The sequence below is a fragment of the Lemur catta genome, chromosome 2 (genome assembly GCF_020740605.2).
Source record: "Lemur catta isolate mLemCat1 chromosome 2, mLemCat1.pri, whole genome shotgun sequence".
NCBI lineage: Eukaryota > Metazoa > Chordata > Mammalia > Primates > Lemuridae > Lemur > Lemur catta.
In genome coordinates this window covers 828,232-848,178 of record NC_059129.1, presented here as the reverse complement: position 1 = coordinate 848,178, position 19,947 = coordinate 828,232, and the positions used below count along the sequence as shown (strand labels likewise).

Genomic DNA, 19,947 nt, shown 5'->3' with positions numbered 1-19,947 from the left:
GCTGTTGTAATTCCCTATCGTTGTGCAACTTCCTCCTCCGCCCTCCTCCCTCGCTGCTGAGTCTGTTTGCGTGGCGGTAACACCGCCATCCGCTATCTTTGGTTTTGCGTTTCCGTGGTCTGTCTTTGTCACTTTGACTGACTTTTTTGTTCTTCGCGGCTCCAGATGGGAGTGTGGTTCAGCGTCGTGTCCACAGTGACGCCCAGGGGACGTGGGGGGGCTCGTGGGGGTGGCGACCTGGGACGTGAACTCAGAAGCGTGTGGTTGGGAGGAGGGTGATCGTGGCTCACGTGTGAGCAACACACTGTGAGCCCTGTGGCATGTTTTGGGGGCAGCGCTCTCACCCGATCTGTGGTTCTCAGGACGTGTTTCATGGTGGCAGACGGGGAGAGTGGTCCGGACAGCCAGCTCGGCGTTCATGCGAGCAGACACGTGTGCTATGTGAATGACGTCTAATTTATTTACACACCCATGTAGGTAGAGGAAACACGTATGTGTGTAAATACATTCACATATACAACGTGTCTTCCCCAGGTTAGGTTTTCCAGTATTTCCCCCGAGATTTTGAGAAGGTACCGACTCCAGTCTGAACTCTTCCCACCCTGCCAAGCACCCCCCCACCGTCTGACAAGTGTCCACAGATGGTTTGTCCCGGTCACGATCCCTCTGTCCTCCTTCTCTTCCAGTGGTGGCATTCTTGGTGGCTTTCCAGCAGAACAAGCAGCTGGTTGGCGACAGGGGCCTGCTGCCGTGCAAAGCGTACCTGACCGGCGTCCAGCGCTACTTCCAGGGCCGGCGCAGCTGGGAGGCGCTGAGCTCTGCTCCGACCATCCTCTGGCTGCTGGACTGGTCAGACATGAACTTCAACCTGGACCTGCTGGCCCTGCTGGGCTTGGGCATCTCGTCCTTCGTCCTGGTGACCGGCTGCGCCAACATGGTCCTCATGGCCGTGCTCTGGGCGCTCTACCTGTCCCTGGTCAACGTGGGGCAGGTCTGGTAAGTGGGCAGGAGCGAGGTGCGCGCTGCGGAGCCTGCTGCACCGGTTCCGGGGATGCTCCCTGCGAAACGCACTCCCAGGCCTCCTGGCAGGTGCAGAGCCCAAGCGCGCTTTCGTCTTAGATGAATGCAGGAGGATATCCTCATTTCACACAGCCGCGGTACAGCCCGCTGGTTGCCAGTCAGCCAAGCTGCAGGAGCCGCCATGTTGGGGAATAAGACCCGGTTCTGCTGGAGTGGCCCGTCCGCCTGGAGACGCCCCGCGGCCAGCCTGGGGGAGGCCGAGGCCGGATGGGCTTTGGGAACTCTCTGGGGGCCTGGATTTTGAGGCCGGCCCTTTTAGTCCCCCTTCCTTATTGAATAGGAACCATCACCAGTCCCGGTGTTGGGGTCACAGGGCAACCTGTCCCCGGCAGGAGGGGTGGACCTCGTGGCCATGGAGACCAGAGGTGGACGTGGGGCGGGCGTCCGTCCGTGTGGGCGTGTCGGAGGTGGAGACGTCCAGGCCTCTGTCCCAGTGACCCGAGCGGGGCTGTTTGTCATCCGGGGAGGCGTCTGTCGTGGCCTGACGGTCCCTGTGGTGCTGGCCCAGGACACGGTGATTCCCTCGGTCGTGGACCAGGATGTGACACTTCCTAAGCGTGTTCTTGGGGCGCTGTGGCCTCGGGGTCTGGCGTCTGCCCTCCCCCAGTCTCCCTGGGCCGTGCACGTGGAAGTTTACGGGCTTGAGGGGACGCTGGCGACGTTTTTCTGTGATTCTTGGAGGCTGCTGGTTTTTTGAGACGTTGTGGTTTTAATGCGACCCAGAGGAGGAGAGTTTCAGGTGCCCTGGTGCGGTGACACCGGCCGGCGTCACAGCAGGCGAGAGCACCCGTGGCACACGCGGGGACAGCGCCCAGCCCCGACACGTGCCTCGGGCCCCACACCGCCCCAAGTTTGACTTTGAAAGGTATTTCTAGGCACGTCTGGGATGTGCGGGTCGGGAAAGATTAACCCCCGTTCACGGTTTTGAAGACCAGCCGAGCACTCGGGGCGAGACTGTCGTCTTGTATTTCTTCATTGGAAAAGATGTTCTGCCCCCTCCTTGGGTATGTTAGAAAACGTGATTCAGATTAATTTAGGCTCCCTGAAGCCAGATGAAATAGAAGTGTGTTTTCTCAGCAATGACGCACGCGTTGTTTGTGGTGAACCCGTGCGAGCTGAGGCTCTCTCGGTGGAGACGGGTGGTGACCCGCCCTGGCCGCCAGAGGTCTGCGCCGGCAGCACCGGGGCCTGCTGGGTGCGGTGTGGCCCTGACGAGCGAGGCCGTGGGCCCGGGACGCACAGGTGTCACCTCACATACCCAGGTGAGGTGCTTAGCCGGACGCAGGCCGTCCACATAGAAGGTGCTCGCAGTTCAGCCTGGACCCTGGTTTCCCCGGCGGATGGCAGTTCTTGGGGTGTTAGAAGCTTGAGCAAAGGTGACCTTGAGAACTCGCCCCGACGGTGAGGGCCCCCCAAGTAGAAAAGGCCTCTCTTTCTTGCTACCCCAAAGTTTAAAATTAAAGTTAGACACAGTCTGTCCCTCACGTCCGTGTATTTACGCTGAGAGAAGAGCATCTCTCTTGGGGGCTGAGATGCTCAGATCGGGGACGCCGTAGCCGGAGCGCGTCCTCGTGGGTACAGGCGCGGCTGCTCGCTGGTGGCAGTGGAGGGACGCGCCCTGCCGTCCAGCCCAGCACCTTCCGCTGGGCGCCGCGCAGGCTCCTGGAGGCCCGTCTGTGCTGTGCCCGGGCTGGCCACCTCCTTGGAGGCCCGTCCACTGCGCAAGTGGCCGCCTGTCGGCTTCTCCAGACACAGAGGTGGAGATGGAGTCCCAGCGTGGGAGTCACTGTCGTCCACAGACGCTCGGAATCAATCTCCTGCTTCTGCAGAGGCCCCCGGGGCCCAGGAGCCTCGGCCTGGAGGTGCGTGTTGGCCACCCTGGCTGCCGCCCCAGGCCCTGTCCCCGTGGTCGGGTGTGACTGGAGGAGCTTTGGTGTGATAGTGTCCAAGGACAGGAGCGGTGGCCCAGGTCACAGGGGCCGCCTCTGAGGGCGTGTGGTTAGGGGCGGTCAGGGGCCACTCTGGGTCCCCTTTTCTTAAGTCAAGAAGGACTTTCTGAGAGACAGAGAGAATTGTGTGTTTTTAACGGAATGTTAAAACCCATATGATCTCTCTGTCCTGGGGACTTGATACAGTAGTGCCGCGTGGTGGCCCCTGGTCACTCTGTGGTCCTGTCAGTGGCTGGTCGGTGGCCGCTCTGTGGTCCTGTCAGTGGCCAGTCCGTGGCCGGTCAGTGGTCTGGTCACTCTCCTGCCACCGCCACAGGGCTCTTTCCAGGCCAGGCAGCTTTGCTGAGCCTGCTCTGCCTCCCGCACCCCCAGCGTGGTTGTCGTGACGGGCCAGCAGGCTGTGGGGGTCCCAGGCAGCTCTCGTGTCTGTCAGGGAGGGAGACAGGAGGGAGCCGGCCTAGTCCCCAGGTCAGAACGAGGACTCTGTCCGGGCATGCCCCCTGGGACTGGCCAGGGGACCCTTGGGATGAGACAGGAGTATCGTTGAGGACACCAGTGAGTTCGTGACGGGTGAGAGCTTGGCCGTGTCTGCCTCACAGGGAACTCCTGTCTCCCAGACGTTGCATTTGAGCGGAGGCTGATGGTCCCGTGGCCTGGCCCTGGTGGCACAGCATGGCACCTGGAGGTTTGTGCAGGGGGACAGCAGCCGGCACATGGGTGCCTGTAGGTGAGCATGACCCCCCCGCAGTGGCTGTGCTGGCCTTGAGGCTGGTGTTCCTCACAGGTGGCCCCACGCTGGGTCAGAAGGGTGTCAGCACCTGTCACCCTCTCACAGGGCAGGGCAGGAAGCTGGCGCCCACGACCGGCTCTGCCCCATGGCCTCTGTGTGGCCGAGGTGACGTGTGCAGTTCGGACAGGCTCTGGCGCATGCTGGGACCGGTGTTCCCCGCTGGCTGGTGTGCGGGGAAGGGGCACGTTCCTGCAGACCTGCCCGTACGACCCCAGTGGCTGTTGGTGGTCACCGCAGAGCCTGTCCCTCACACGGTGTGGGTGCCCGCTGCCCAGACGACTCATCTCGTAGGACGTTGGCCTGTCCCGCCCGGCGGGACCTGCTGTCGGCTTTCTCCACACAAGCGACGTCGCCGTCGCGCCTGGCACTCTCTGGGCGGAGTCTGTGCGGCCACACGCAGGCCTGGGGGCTCCGCCTCCCTGGGGGTGAGGACTCTTCTGCAGGGAGCTGGTCCCTGGTCCCCGTTTACCTATTGATCTGATCCCGTGCGTGTCAGTGCGGACTCTCACGTGTCTTAGTGCTTGGGGTGTCTGTCGTGGTCTAGGGATGTGAGCGTCCTGGGGAGCACCGGCATGTGACAGACGGAGCCGGTGTTTAACGGCTGTCCCTGCACACAGCTCTGAATGACTCTAAGGAGGGGCCTAACTCTGACTGGGACGGGCCTTTCCACAGCGGGGCTTGCAGAGGGACACCCTCGTGACTGCTCCTGTTTCTCCAGGCAGCGTCGGCTTTGCCAAGACGCCCTGTTTCTGGTCCCTTCCTCTGCGCTTCTCGTTGGCAGCGGCCCTGAGGGTCTCCCTGCTGCCGTCCCGGGTGCTGTACAACCGCCCTGTTCTCTTCCCCAGCCCCCAGAGGAAGAAAAGATTATCTCTGGAAACCGGGACGGAAGTCGGGTGTCTCGGGGTCCTCCTTCCTGCGGAGGGGCCGCCGTTGGCGCTTCCTTCCTAGACAGGAGGGACGGCGGATCCACTTCAAAGAGCGCCGGGGCCGAGGCCAGCGCTGCAGGGACGTTCAGCAGTGCCAGGCCGGCTGGCACTCACGGCCCCGTCCTGACCGGCGAGGGCGAAACGCTTGTTCTGGGTCCGGGACTGAAAGGAAGTGAGGTTCTGTGCGTGTCCCCCACCTGCCCTGCGTGGGTCCGCAGGGCCGTCTCAGTGGGCCTGGGGCCGTGCCCCTGTCCTGCCTGTCCCGTGTTCCTGTGCCTTCTGATACGGACACGTGTGGTTGGACAATCCAGGACGATCTCATCCAAGAGCCTTAATTTAATGACCTCTGCAGAGACCTCTGTTCCTAACAAGCTGTGGTTTCGGGAATTAGGCACAGACGCATCTTCTTGGGGCCCCGTCCCGCTGTGGCCCGGTTTCTCTCCCACAGAAGGGGGCTCCCCTGCAGGCCTGTTTCACCCCCCGTGTGTCTCACTTCGTTCTTAAATCATGTTCATTGCAATATTTTATAACAATATTTAAAACACCTACCTAAACACTTTTTGACTTCACGTCAGATTATGAATATCTTCCCGTGTCACCGATGTTCTGCGACGGCGTCTGATCGCGCTTCCTGCTGTCCCCGGCTGAAGCCGGTGGAGACAGACGTGTCCCGAGTCTGAGTCGCTGCTGAGAAAGCAGGTGTTGGCGCCTGGCGCCCTGCGGCCTCTGTGACGCGTGTGCTTTTTATTCACGAATCGGGGTCACACCGGCCGCGCACCGCAGGCGTCTGCCGTCATTTGCTGACAGGTGTGGTGGCCGTGGGCGCCCGTCACACGCGCTCGCTGTGGTGACCGAGCTCCGCCCTTGGGCGTTTGAGTCGTGTCTGGTGTTTGCCCCTGGAGACGACGCTTCATCAGAAGCTCTGTGGCTCGCGACGCTTTGCAGACCCGCGACTCAGCGCGTGGGCTGTCGGGTCAGAAGTGCGTTGCGAGGGTGCTGCCGGCTGCACCGCAGGCAGCCGTGTGCGGTGGCCGGGCCTGGCCGCGTCCCCTCCCCTGCACAGAATATCACGTTCCCAGAAAGCGTCTCTCAGAGTTTGACAAGTGAAAAATATGGTTTGAACACATTTCTCCGACAGCGTTTCCTGGTTTGTTTTCGCTGTCTCTGTTTCCCTTGGGATTTGTGTTTGGTCCTTTGCCGTGTTCCTCCGGACGAGCGTTTTCCGCTCCTCATCTGTGAGAGGCCTCGACGTGTCGCACCTGTCCCGCCCGCTGCCCCTCAGCTCGGCGTGTTTCACGCAGGGAACACGCGTGCAGGTCTGACCGGTGCGCCCCGATGTGTGTGTGATGACGTTGTTTGCCGCCCGAGGCTCCTTCGCGGAGTCAGACCTGTGGGTCCCCCCGTTCCTTTCTGCCAGGGCTGGGCTGGGTGGAAACACCCACCAGCACCTGGTCCTTGTACTGCAGGGGTCTTTGATCATGTTTCAAATGCACACTGTCCCCGTGAACAGAATGTGTCGTCTGAAGGCAGCTTTCGGATGGCATGAGAGCCTGTCCCCACACCTATCCACGCCCGTCAACGCCCGACCCCACGCCCGTCCCCACACCTGTCCACACGCCCGTCCCGCCTTCCTGCGGCCCCACCCACCTGGGCCCGAGCTGCGCTGCGCACACCACACGTCCAGGCATCGCAGGGGCCAGTCCGTGGTTTGGTGTGTTCACAGGGTTCTGAAGCCCTCACTGTACCTCAGTCTAGAACATTCTCCTCAGCCCACCTCAGCCCCCGTCCCCTCCCCCTGGCAGCCACTGGCCCACAGCCCGTCCCTCGGGGCCAGCCTGTTCCGGGCCCTTCCTGAAGTGGAGTCCCATCTGCGGGCCCTTCTGTGTCTGGCCGGCTCACGGAGCTCTGTGTTTTGGGGTTCACCATGCCAGGGCATGTCCGCGCCTTGTCCCTTTCTAGCCGAGACCTGGGCCCCACGTTGGCCGAGGTGGTGGGGGCAGGTGTTCCTCCTGCACCCAGGGTGGGCTCTGATGTCGGTGGGCCGCGTGTGACCCCAGCCCCCGGGTGCTCTGGGACGTGGGGGGGGGGTCAAAATGGCAACTCGCTGTTGCTGTGTCTTTGCTCCCCGGGGCGTGGGGGGCTCCTGGGCCCAGCGCCTGGTAGGCGGGTCCTCGCGTCACTGCCCTGACCCCGCGCTGTCCCAGGGCCCACAGTGGGGTGGGGGCTTCACTTACCGGGGAAACACGTGGTTTAACGTATCATAAGTCTTTGGTTAAAACAAGCCAAAATTTTAATACACTTTTCTTTGTTTGTTTTTCAGGTATTCTTTCGGTAAGTGAGGACCGCTGGCACGCGTGTCGGTGGGTGTCCCCACGCGCCTCCCCCGCCGTTCTTACCGCTCGGCCTCTGCTGCCAGTGTCCTGGCGCGCCGAGCCCTGGGTTAACCTCTGCGTCCCCCAAGCCGGCTCCCGCCCAGAGAGCGGCCAGCGCCGAGGTGGAAGCTCACAGGTGCCTTCGGCAGCCGCCCTGTCTGATGGTGGGAGCCCAGCAGTGCCACCCCCACCCCTTCCCCGGGGTGAAGCCCAGGCTGTCCCTCCCCCAGCACACATGAGCCTTGGGTGCTGTCTGCACCGAGGACTTCACAAGGTGCTGGTGTGGCCCAGGGGCAGGGTGGTCTGTGCTTCCTCTGGTAGAGGGAGGTGTTGGCCGTCCTGCCAGGCAACGGAGGCGCTGGCAGGGTGGCCGGAGGATGGCGGGCAGCAGGACGGGGGGTGGGAGGACAGCGGGGGGGTGGGAGGACAGCGGGTGGGAGGACGTGGGGGGGCAGGAGGACGGCGGGCGGGAGGACAGGGGGCGGGAGGACAGGGGCGGGAGGATGTGGGCGGGAGGACAGCGGGTGGGAGGACGGGGGGTGGGAGGACAGAGGTGGGAGGACGTGGGGGGGGCGGGAGGACGGTGGTTGTGCACCAGGTAGGCTCAAGGCCTCCAGGGGGTCCTGGGACACAGGTGGGCCTGTGGGTCAGCCAACTCCCCAGACTTGAGGGAGGGAAGTGGAAGAGGCAGGTTTTCGTCTGTAAAGGCCTCACAGGTGCGTGGGGTCGCGGGGACCAGCCCAGCTCGGCTTCTCCTGGGTTCAGGGTGTGGGGGAGGGGCGTCTGGTCCAGGCCCCCCGACGGCTTCTGGCCACAGAGCCGTGTCCTCACGTTGCAGGCCGCTCCCCATGTTCTGTTCCTCACATACGTTCATTCCTTCAGTATTGAGTACCAGTGGTGTCGGGAATTGGGATCTACTAAAGAAACGAACATCAGAATGTGGTAAAATATAAATTAAAAAATTTCCTGATTCTAATCACCTTGAAAGGCAGGTAACTGTCTGAAGCAACAATGATCAGCTGTCTCAGGCCTGCCGCCCTCTGGATGCACCAGCCCGGCTGGCACCAGGGCCCGAGGGGACGTCCTGTCTGCGAGGAAGGATCATTTCAGGGGCTCCTTCTCCATTTGCAGACGCTACACGGCCTACTCACCACCAGCTGGGCACATAGCCTGTTAGTCGCACAAAGTTGTATCAAAGGAAAGGAACCTTGGTGAGCTCAGGAGGGAGGAGAGACATGAGAAGGTGCCGCCCGCAAGGCCTGGGCCTCCTGGTGGAGTGGATAGAACTGTATGTGATACCAAAATTCCCCTCCAGCATTCCGATCCGCAAACCTTCTTTTCCTAGCAAACACTACTTATTGATCTGCAGTTGCAACAGTGTTCCTCCTTCCCGGTGGCCACGCACAAGGAGAGCGCCGGCCCGGCTCCTGCTCGCGGTGGGAGAGGCCGCGCTCGGGTTTTGTGCAGCAAACCACGTGCACCGTTGGCCCCACTAAGGGCTGCGCGAGGGCAGGTGGCGGCTGCCTGCGTCTCAGTGCCGAGGTGGCGGAGTCACAGCGGGGAGGGGAGGCCAGTAGGTGTCAGGGGAGCTGGGTGGTCCGTCTCCGAAACCCCGCCACCCTCCCGCTCCCTCATCAGGGGTGAGGCGCTGCCACGGGCCATGCTGGAGCTGCCCTCCCACCCCCCAGCCACCTGCAAAGCGGAAGCGGAAGCCAGTTGAGGTGTGCACGGGTGGAGGTGCGAGAGCCTTCAGGGGCGCCGTGGGGCTGGGCCGGGCAGGAGCCGGCCGGGAGCTGAAGTGAATCCGCCTTCCGCGTTTGCTTCTGTTGGTGTTGCCCGGGGGCCTTCACAAACGTAACTGCTTCTCTGGTCGCAGGTGATAATTTTAGGGACTTTGAAGCAAACTGCCGACTCATTAATACGTTTTCCTCACGGGAGCCCCTGCGGGGGACCGGACCCCACACTGTCATCACCCTGTGCGGCAGCTCGTCATTCCGAATACCGTGCAGGAGTGGGGACCCCAGAGGTGCAGCCGCGCCCTCCCTGCCCTGAGCGGCCGCAGGTCCTGGGACCGTCCTCTCCTGAGCTTGTCTTGGAGACCGGGAAGCAGCCAGGGGCCGGGCGGGGCCGGGCCGTGTTCAGGGAAGTCAGACGCCTGCTCGCTCCCTGCGGTTTCCTTCCTCGGCCGCACTGCAGGTGGCTCTTCGCGGTGAGCACCTGTCCCACCCTGGCTGTGTCTGACTCTGCGCTCACGTGAGTAGTAATTACACTGAGTGTGTCTTGGTTTTGCGAAGGGGCTTTAATGAGAACGCAGCAGCCCCGTGGCTCGCGCTGACGTGGTGCAGCCCGTGCCCGCGGGAGGCGCTTCCCTGCGGAGCAGCTCCCACAGCGCCGGCCATGTTTCTAAGGTTAGACTGAGAGGAGACGCAGGTTCCTCGGTTGCCCCAGCTGCACCGCAGTGCTCAGCGGCGCGTACGGCCAGGCCCCCACCCAGCGCAGGGCTGCACCCTCCCCTCCCCTCTCGCTCCAACCTCCAGGCCGTCGGGGGCAGCGGGTTGCGGGGAGGTCTGCACGGGGTGACGTGGGGCTTGGCTGCGGGGTCCCCTTACCGTGCCCGAGTGTTTGCGTTTCTGTCAGCACTTTCCTGCTGCCTTAAAGTCCCCTCAGATGCGGCCACCTGGGGCCCGCTGTGCGGCTGTGTGCCCCGTGGAGAAGCCGTGAGTGGGGCTGTGCTTTGCAGGACACAGGAAAACCACGGTGTCTGTTACTCCCGCGTCTGTGCTCTGCTGGGGCTAGAGGTGGCCGTGCTTTGAAGGCCGCCGAGTCCGGTAACGTTTACTTCAAAGAACGAGGCTGCGGTAATGAATTCAGCGCCCCGTGAGTGCTGCCTGCTTCCTGCCCCCCGCAGGAAATGTGCTTTTTGATATCTGGTGAGCTTGGACCCCAGAGCCAATTTCGAACCTCGTGCTGTGCTTGTGCGTCTGAGGACAATGCGGGAATCTGGGAGGGCGCAAGCCGCGGGCCTGGGCGGCCCAGCTGGGGCTCCCGCCGGTTCCTCCAGGCCCAGGCGCTCTTTGCAGGCGCCTCTCAAGTTCGTAGCCCCCGAGCCTGGTCTCGGCCCCCCTGGGGCTCCAAGCCAAGTGCCCAGGCCACAAGGGGAGCTCCGGGGCAGGGCTGGTGAGGTCTGGCCGTGAAGCGCGCAGCACTTGTGCCCGGGGCTGAGTCCTGGGAACCTGTCCCCAGCGCTGAGTCTGCAGGCTGCTCTCAGGCCTGGGCCGCAGGGTGGTCCCGTTGGCCACCAGGGTGTGAGGGTGGGAGAGAGATGCGTGGGAAGGGCCTCGTGACCAGGAGCTGCACCTGCCAGCCGGGACCGAGCAGCAGCCTTGCATGAGGACAGGGCGGTTCCCACGGGCCAGGTTGCCATGGGGCTTCCTCCGGCTGCCCCCAGGCCGTTTGGCAAGGTCCTCGTGCCCAGACACAGCCATGGGGGTCGGGGGAGACCGGCCCTTTCGCCCGTGGAGCGTCGTGGCCCCAGAAGGCATTTGCACCTGTCCTTTCTGTGGTTGTTTTTGGCTCAGTTTGCTTGGGCGTGGGAGGGTCGGCCCGCAGGCAACACGGGGACAGTGAGGGCGTCTCCACCCGGCACCGCACTGCGGGGCCTTCCTGGCGGGACGCAGGGGTGGGGCCGAGCAGGGGAACCAGACTGCAGTGCGGACTGTGGAGAGGCCGGCCTGGGGGTGGACGCCATGACCCTGCTCCCCCCGGGCGCTGCAGGGGTGGCAGTCCCAGGATGGGGCCTGGGGGTGCTGCATCCCCCGCACCGTCCAAGGCCTGCTGGGAAACGGGCCGCCTGGCACCGCCTGAGCTCCGCACCACCTCCCCCCACCCACGACACCCACCGCACCCCAGTCCATGGAAAATTATCTTCCATGAAACTGGTCCCCGGTGCCGAAAAGGTTGGGGAGCTCTGCTTTATAGGAAAATGTGCTCTGTTAACCGCAGTCCCTTCAGGTGAGAACCGGACTCCCCGGGGCCTGGGCGTCCGGCCTTCCTTTCAGGAGGAAGCGCTGTTGGCGAAGCCCCGGCAGATAAATGCCAGCTGGTCCCAGGGCCAGGTGTCGGCGAGTGCTGCCGCGCACAGCGGGCTGGGGAGACGCCGCGCTGGAGCTTGGGGAGCGGGGGCCCGGGCTGAGCACCCCCAGGAGGCAGCAGGTCAGTGGGGGCCGGCGGGGGGCCGGGTGGGGGCACGGAGAGCGCAGGGGTCCGCCCTGGTCGCAGGGGCTGGCGCAGATAGGCCGTGTCTTGGGCGCTTGCCGGGTGTTGCCCCCTCCCCCGCCTCACCGGGTCTGTCTCGGGCCGTCCCTGACCCAGGCGAGGGCCGCGTGGCCTGGACGCTGCGCTTGGGGTCGTCCCTCATGGCAGCGCCTCCCGCCAGCTGGGACCAAACGCCCGTGTGACCCTTCACCCTCGCTGCTCTTAAGTTCATGCTTTAAAAGTGCAGCGTGACGAGGGGCTCACTGGCCCAGTTGGCAGCTTTCATTAGAGCCTGTCCGTGCGGAGCAGGGCCTGCCCGCAGGGAGCTCAGCAGGTTCCTCCCAGGAGCTTCCAGAGGGTTCTCCCCCAGCTGCTGCTGCTTGTCACCACAAGCGGCCTCAGTTGGCCGTGAGCACCGGAGAGGGAGGCCCCCAGGCCACCTCCTCGGCCTCTGGGACCAAGTCCCCTCCTCGGGCCGGCGCCTTTCTGGAATCCCCGACGCTCTCCCCCAGAGTCTTGGCGTCTTTCTTGGCTCCAGCAGTTGTGTTTCTGCCCGGTCCTTCCTCTTTGTCACCACGTCACCGTGCTGTCTGTCTGCTTGGCCACCGGGACATCAGCCTTGGCAGGTGGTGCTGCCCGGGGCCGGCTTCTGCTGCTGGCAGGGAAGACGGGGGAGCAGAGAGTCGCAGAACGGGGCCGGGCCAGGGTGCTGCCCCCCGGGAGCAGCCGGTGCTCCTGGCCGAGACCCTCGGGACCCGCGGCGGGCGTGTGGCCCGTGTGCGGCCAGCGCGGAACGGGAGGAGAGGACAGCCGCCTCCGGGCAGACGCTGGGCCCCCAGCATGTGTGCAGGCCCGTGTGGGGGGTGGGCTCTGCGTTCTGCACGTGTGCACACGGCCTCACGGGGGCTCTCGTTTTCAGGGTGGTCTTTTCATCGGGTTTCTGTCCTCCAGCCGTGTTAACCTCCCGTCATGCCCTTCCTTCTCTCGTGCCGACTCAGATCTGTGCACAAGCAGGCACACGCACACGCGTGCACACAGGCGCACAAGTACACGTGACACGGTGCACACACATGTACACATGCACACACACAGGGTTTAGGGGTCAGTGTTTGCTTTACCCAAACCAGGCCGTATTGTGTACATTTCTTTCGTTCCATTTTTTCACTTAGTAATAGCGGTGACAATTATCCAGTGGCACCTAGGAGAAAATGCATCCTAAAGACGACATCTTCGCGTCCACACGATCATTGATGTTCTGTTCGCTCCGAATCTCTCCCGTCATGTCCCGTTCCCGTCTCTGGTTCGGAAACGTCTCTTCAGCACGCAGAGTTCTGGTCTGAGTCCGTGCTCCAGTCCGGGGTCCCTCTGGTGCCTCTGTCTAGACTCCGTCTCAGCCATTTGTAGTTTTCTGTGTATCAGATCGTGGGGACGAGGGGCGTTTGGCCGGCGTTTGCTTTTTATCCAGAGCACGGCAAGGACGTGGTGGCCATGTTTCCTGCGTGTGGCGGGTGACGGGATCTTAGCACCCCTAGTCTCCGCGGTTCCGGGACTTGCTCCGTGTCCCCTGTGCAGGGCGGCCCCGCCCACCGTCAGTCTCGGTCCTGCGTGGCCCGAGTGCCACTCGGGTCCCTCCTTTTCTCTCCCGTGGTCAGAACGGCTGTCGGTGGCCCCTTTGTGGCTCCTTTCAAAGAAATGGTTTTATTCATCAGATTTTTAAAAATGCATCCAGCTCATGAAGTGTTACTTTGTGTAGATTTCCTCCTCCTGGGAGGAAAGGGTTTATTTTATTCTTTTCCAACGTCTGGAGCTGATGGCTTCGCTCATTCATTTTCTGTCTCTTACCTGCTAACGAAAGTGCTCTGCAGGCGACCACCTGCCTCGGGCCGGGTCCCCGTCCACCCCTCAGCTACTTTGTCCTGTCTCATCCCTTGTTCGTGGTCCTAGTCCCGCCCTGCCAGGCCTGAGGCCCTTGCTGCCCCGACGGCCGTGAGTGTGATGCGCACTCGGGGCAGATCCGAGTCCCTTTCTGTGGCGTCCCTGGATGGGCACCCCTGGGCCTGCGCAGGTGGTGCTGACTGCAACGCGCCCTGCCTTGGTTATCTGGAAGTTTCCATCATAGTCACGTCCCTCGCGAGCCGTCTGGTTGCCGTAAACCCAGCTGCTCTGGGAAGGTCGGACAAACTCCTCATTCCTTCCCTTATTTTTCAGAAGGATGACTCGGGGCCCAGGCATCCTCGAGGGTCCTTTGTAATGTCGTGTCCTGCGATTTTGCTAATGCCGCTGAGTAGTTGAGCTCGTTTTCTGTAATTCTCTGTTTTGTTTTTAAATTTTCTGTGTAGGCAATCACATTTTTTCTGTTTCAAACCTTATAACTTTTATTTCTTTTGTCGTAAGAATCAAGGCCGAGTGGGCTTGGCCCTCCAGGGAAGTGGGGGGCTCATCCGTGCTGATGGGGGGGTCCCCATGGATGGGACTCCTGTCACCTGCCTGGGCTGAGACGTGATCCTGTGCGCGGGTTTTTCTGGGAGGAAGCGTTCCTGGCCTTTCCAGGCGTCGAGCACCTGCTGCCCGGGACGTGGCTGCCCCCCAACCCCTGCGTGGCTGCCCCCCCTGCGTCGCTGCCCCCCCCGTGTCGCTGCCCCCCCCTTGCATTGCTGTGCCACCCAGTCCCCTCCCTGGGTGAGACTGTGGCTGTCGGCAGAGGCTACTGGGTCCCGGGCTAGGGCCTGGGCATCCATTCTTCTTGTCCAGTCCTTGTTCCTGTCCCCCTAGGGGGACACACTCTGGCCTGGTCAGCCACTGGGTGCCCAGGTGGGTCTGTGGGGGGCTATCTCTCAGCGGACCCTGGTCTCTCCGCCCCTGTGCCCTGGTGCTGTCTGTCACTGCCGACCTGGTGGGAGGGCTGGGGACAGCTGACTTTCGTGGAGTGTAAGGGCGGCCAGGGTGGCACGGCCGCAGCGGGCAGGGAGAGAGCTCCTGCGTGTCCACTAGGGGCAGAGACCACGTCTGTGGGGGCAGCAGCCCCGGGGCCACCCTGACCTCTGACCTGGGCGCGTGCCGGCCGTGGTGTGGGAGACTCCCGCCCACGTCCCAGGTGTGCTGGAGCTCACGTGACTGGACACGCCTGGCTCCACCTGTGGCAGCCTGTGCCCGGCGGCAGCACCGGGGACACCGGGCAGCGCTGACCCCCGAGTGGGTGGGGACGTGTGTCTGCTGACACGCGGACGGGTCGCCCAGGCCCAGCGAGCTCCGGCTGATTTTCAGCCGCAGGAAACGGAAGCAGAGGAATGGTCACGCCTGTGCCCTGCAGCCTGGCATAGCTTAAATACGTGGAGTAGATTAATCCTAAAAATCCCTGTTGCTAAGTCTAATTTCCGTCTACAGGAAGCATTTTCATATTTATCCCAAACCAATAAAGCTCGTAAGGTCATTGTGTGGGTTTTGTTTTCAGGCTGCTGGAGACACCTGGACACAGCTCAGCAGCCGGGACACCTGGGGCCAGGAAGTCTGGTTGTCACGGCAACCGAGCACTAGCAAGCACCATGATGGGGGATGGAGGGTCGCTGGGGGGCGCATGGGTTACAGAGGTCACTTCCTGTTTCTCTGCAGAGCCCTAGGACGTCCCTAAAATACACGTTCACGGTTTGCTAAGTGCTTCATGACTGGGAGTGTGCAGCCTGTGCTAACTGTATGTAAAGCGTGCGGCCGTTAACCAGCTCTGTCAAGAACGTCTGCTTGCTAGGAAATGCGCTCCGTGTCCGACCTGCTGTCTGGTGTGAGTCCCGCGGCCGAGGTCGGACGCTGACCGGGGCCTCTCCGCGGTCAGGCTGTGGCCTGAGCTTCCCGTCCGCCCAGCAGCAGATCCGCAAACGCGCTCGAAACGCCGTCCTGACGGGAATGTGACCCAGAGTCCGGGTGATGCTGTGACGCGGTTGTGTCCGGAGGGACCCGACTGGCTCAGGCCAGGTCTGGAGACTCCTGTGCAGAGCCCGGCCCAGGGAGGCGCGGCTAGCACCCCGGGCACCCCCAGGACGGCTGGGTGTGAGGAGCACTGGCCGCGGGGCCGCGGGGGCCATGCTGTCTGGCCATCGCCGGGGGCCAGAGGGGTCGGCAGGCCGGGACGAGACCCCCACGTGCGGGGCCTGCTGACGAGGGCCGGGGTGCCGGCTGTGCGGGGCAGTGCGGGGCGGTGACGACCGGGCCGTGTGTGCGGGACGGGCTCTGTGCGCGGCTCCAGCTGGCTGAGTTGGAAGCCACAACGCGTGTGCTCCGGCCTGATTCCGTGCAGTCGCCTCCGTGGGCCAGGCCCAAGACCGGGCCACACGTGACCTTAGCTCTGCTTAACGCAGTTCCCACCATTGCCACCCTCGGTGGCATCTCCATCGCGGCCACCGAGCAGCGCTAACCAGGGCTCTGGGAGGGGGCTTTGCAGAGCGGGACGGGTGACAGAAGCGTGGCTCACGCATCTGAGGGTCTGAAGACACACCCCGAATGCCAGCCGGGAGGAGCAGGCTTTCTCCCTGGCGTTGCCTTGGTTGCCACCAGGGTGCCCGTGAGACATCGGAGGCCGGGGCCTCGGTGGCGGGGCCTCACTGCCCCCTGTGCAGCAGGTACGCGGGAAACGAGGTCACGCGAGACACGTCCCCTGAAGTCGGAGACACGTGGAGAAGGGCCTGCGGCTTTGTGTGCCGGTCACAGTGCCGTGTGGGTCTGGCCTGTGCCGGCCGGGCCACGTCTGGACACGGGTCTGGTGGCCGCAGCTGCTTGCCAGCCTGTCCAGCTCGGGGGCTGCAGCGAGCTGCAACTTCCCGCGTTAGCTGTAGTGCGGCGAGATCTCGGAATGCTATTTCGTAACTTTTCATCCTAAAATATAACCTGTAAAGATTAAGGAAACTTTTAAAAGCTCCCAGCTCTCTCTGGGGCCACGATTAGAAGCCCCTGGGGTGGCAGAGGGCGGCCAGCTCGGCGCTGAGTGACAGCCGGCGGCGGGAAGGCCGCTCCCGCACCCCTTTCAGCAGCGCAGCTAATGGATTTCCTGCTTCTAGTGCGGATGGTGGCTGTCACTTTTGAAGGATCCATCTGTGCTATATTTAATTACTCTCGGAGTAACGAAAATAGTTTCCACAAAGTTAATGAGACCTCAGTTGGTGTTTTCCTGCTGGCGTGGCCACCGTGGTGGTTTGCGCCTCTGAGACGTCCTGTTGAATCACGTGTCTGCCGTGGTCAGAGGCGGCTCAGCCCCAACACGCTGACCTGACCGCGTGGTCTGCCCTGCCCACCGCCCCGGCCCCCGCCCGGCTCCAGCTCCCCCTCGCGGCCTCGCTCCCTACCCAGTAACCCGTGACTCCGGCCAGACCATGCCGTGGCTCCCGTCTGGCCCTCGCTGACCTGGAGCAAAAAGTGGGCTGGGGGTGCCGTCCCCAGGGCCCCCTCCCTGCTCCTGCACCTCTGTCCTCAGCCCCCTGTGCCCCCCACCCCTCTGCCTCCGTGTGGCCCTCTGGGCCCCGACTCCGCCTCTGGCAGGGCCGGTGCCTCACGTGTTCTATGTAATTCAGTCAAATCGATTGTCTTGAAAATCCAGCTCCATCCCCTCTTATCTCAAACTGCCATCGCCTCTTTGTTGCTTTCACATGAAAACTCCAGCTCAGCCGCTCAGCCGCTACCCCTGCGCTGCCTGGCCAGGGCACGTCCCCCCTGGCTGGCCACCGAGACACCCCCACCAACCGCAGCAGCCGCGGCCAGCTGTGCACCCTCACCCTTCCCGCCCCGAGCAGCCGTGTCATGCCAGTGCCCCCATAGCAGCCCTGGCCGCGCTGCCCCCTCGCTAGTTCCCCTCGCTGGTTCCGGTGCCCGTTCCCTCCCGCGTTTGCCGCGAGCCCCGAGTCGCTGGGCACGGACGAGGCCTCCTGGCGGCGAATCTTCTGGCTCCTCCGTGGTGGAGCCCGTCGTGCCTCTCTGGTTCCCATAAGCAGAGGACGCGGCCCCGCGGCTGCGCTGGTTTTGCTGGGGAGCAGGTGCCTCCGAGCTCAGCCCTCCAGCGCGGGCAGCCCCGGGCCGTCCTGTGGATGAGGGGGCTCTCTGCCCCCAGGCAGTCTCCACCTGCCAGGCCACCCGCCCCTGTCCTGTGTGGGGTCCCTCGCCGGTGTCCCGCCCTGGCTGTACCCGCCCAGCCTGCATGTCCCCAGGCCGTGCTCCTCAGGTCTGCAGCTCTGGCTCCTTGGAGCCTGGTCCTAGGGCGTTTCTTCCCTGGCTGGTTGTAAATAGGTGCCGAGCGAGGCTGGTGGGAGGGCGATGCCTGGGCCCTGTGAGCCTTGGGTGGTTGGAGGTCGGAGGTCAGATGACACCTCTTCCTGGGCTGGCAGTAGGAGTTCTCAGCCGTCGGTTTTGGGGTGAGAACCGCGTGGCTCTCTGGTTCCGTGTCCACGTATCATTAGTGATTTGCACTTGGAGGTTTAGTGCTGAGAAACCGCATCTTCCACCTGAGCCCACAGCTGCGGGCGTTTCGCCACCACGACTGGAGGGAGGGACGGAGCAGTCACGTGGCCCGCGGCCCACACCGAGTGTGCGTGTTCCTGTGGCCCCGGGAGCCAGCGTCTGTGCCGTCCTGCGGGGCGCGGAGGCCACGGTGCGCCAGGCTCCGGCGCTTGACCCGCTCCGGCCTGTCGCTGCCCCTTGGTGAGGCCCCCCAGCTTTTGTCCACTTGACATCTGGGCTCTTCACTGACGCTGGAAGGATTTGTACCGCAGCCGCTGATCGCTCTTACATGTGGAGCATTTACCCGCGTCTCTGGAGCGGTCAGAGCTGGCCCGGGGCTCAGGTGTCGTCACGCCTGCAGACAAGTTTTCCCACCAGGTGGACGTGGAACGTGGGCTGGCTTTGAGGTCAGCACGGGCCACGAGCGGGAGGGGCTGGCTCTGCCACGGCGTCTGCGCCACGAGTCTGCCCGGCCGGGGCTGGTCCACACCTGTGGGGCTGAGCTGCCGGGGTTCGCGACTGGCAGTCTGCACAGCACAGGCGGGACCTGGGGACCGTGGATGGGGCGGCGGCCCCCGAGGCTGTGGTCAGAACTGCGTCGGGGCCAGTCACCTGTCAGGTCCGAGCCAGACGCACCCCATGGCCTCCTGGAGTATGGTCCTGGCCTCGGGGGCGGTGTCTGTGCCCCCCACGGTGTCCTCCTGAGGCGGGAGCCTCTGGGGACGTCCCTGGGGGACAGTGAGCACCCCGCCCCCGGCCACCTCCTGTCCCTGGCTGTGCCCTCCTCCCATCCTCTCCCGCCGAGCGGCTCCCTCGGTTTTGTGCCTGCGGCTTCTCCAGCGGGTTGGTTTGGTGCCGGAGCCGCCGTCCTCCCTTGTCGCCTCCCCCAGGAGAAGGGCCCGGCGGGCAGCAAGGCCCAGCCGTCGTGCGTGGGGGGTGCGTGGCTGGGACAGGCCCCCGGCGGGTCTGTGGGTTGCGGCTGGGCCGAGCCCCGTGCTGCCCAGGGCGCGCTGGGCAAGAGCGGCCCGGAGGGACACCGGCACCAAGGCCCTGGCAGGCGCTGCCTGTTTGTTTTTCTGGGGACGCGTCGTCCCCCACACTGAGGCGAGAACAATGGCGCTCCTTGTCCGGCAGCACAGCTGCGGGGATTCCACAGGATCTGAGCACAGAAAACAGAAGCAGGTGGGTCCTCGCGACCCTTCCCTGCCCAGTGCATCCGCGAGGGGCCTGTGGCCAGCCGGCGGCACCCGCTTCCGCTGGGGAGATCGGGGCCCTGGGGGTGTGGGCGGGGGGTCCTGCTACAAGAGACCCCCAGGCCTCTGCTCAGTCCCCGCCTGCTCCCGGGCCGCGTGAGGACCGTGGGCCGCTCAGGACGTGCTGGGGGGCCGCACACCCTGGGCCTGGCGGTGATGGTCCCTCCCCGGCTGCTGCTGTGGTTCCTTTAACCTGTACCAGTTCTGCACGTTCTAGAACTTTCTGTAAGTGGAGCCACAGTGTGCTTGTCCTTGTCTAAAGCCTCGTTTATTCAGCACGTCTGGGGATCCATCTCATTGGGATTAAGTCACTGTGTGATCCTGGGGTCCCTGGTGACAGGTGGGTCCCCAGTAAACCGGCCCCTCAGTGTTCCTCCTCTTGGTGACAAGCCGCAGCTGCACAGCCCTGGAAGACAGCTCGGGGGTCCCAGGGCCCACCTGCCCCCACTGCGTCCTCCCACCCGAAGGCCCCAAGGACCCCATTGCTGCAGCCGTGCCCCCCACACACTGCAGCACCCGTCTCGGGCTCCAGCGTCTGCTGCCCCCAGACAGTCGGGCCCCTTCCGACCTGCGGTCAGAGCCCGGTGTTCTCCAACCACAGGTTCCCGACAGAACTGTCCAGTGACCCGCGGCGGGGGCACTGGGGTCATTTGTCAGCTGTCTCCTCCGCGGCAGGCTGACGTCTCGTCTTGTGGGTGACACAGTCGTTAGAGTGAAATGCGGACCCTCAGGGCTCCTCGCTGGGGCACAGCCTGCAGCTCCTATTTTTTTTTTTTTTTTTTCTTTTTTTTTAAGACAGAGTCTCACTCTGTTGCCGGGGCTAGAGTGAGTGCCGTGGCGTCAGCCTAG

The 19,947-nt window shown here is 63.6% G+C and overlaps 1 protein-coding gene across 4 annotated transcripts in view; it reads left to right on the top strand.

The window, feature by feature from the left end:
* LMF1 (lipase maturation factor 1) overlaps positions 1-19,947 on the top strand; it is a 62,913-nt gene that overhangs the window by 6,161 nt on the left and 36,805 nt on the right. For all 4 annotated transcript variants that reach the window (XR_006733159.1, XM_045541047.1, XM_045541046.1 and 1 more), the window contains exons 2-3: positions 687-996; positions 7,066-7,076. Coding sequence is in view for 3 of the 4 variants with exons in the window: in XM_045541047.1 (XP_045397003.1) it covers positions 687-996; positions 7,066-7,076 (321 nt within the window). In the remaining variant the exon portion in view is untranslated. The remainder of the gene's footprint in view (positions 1-686; positions 997-7,065; positions 7,077-19,947) is intronic.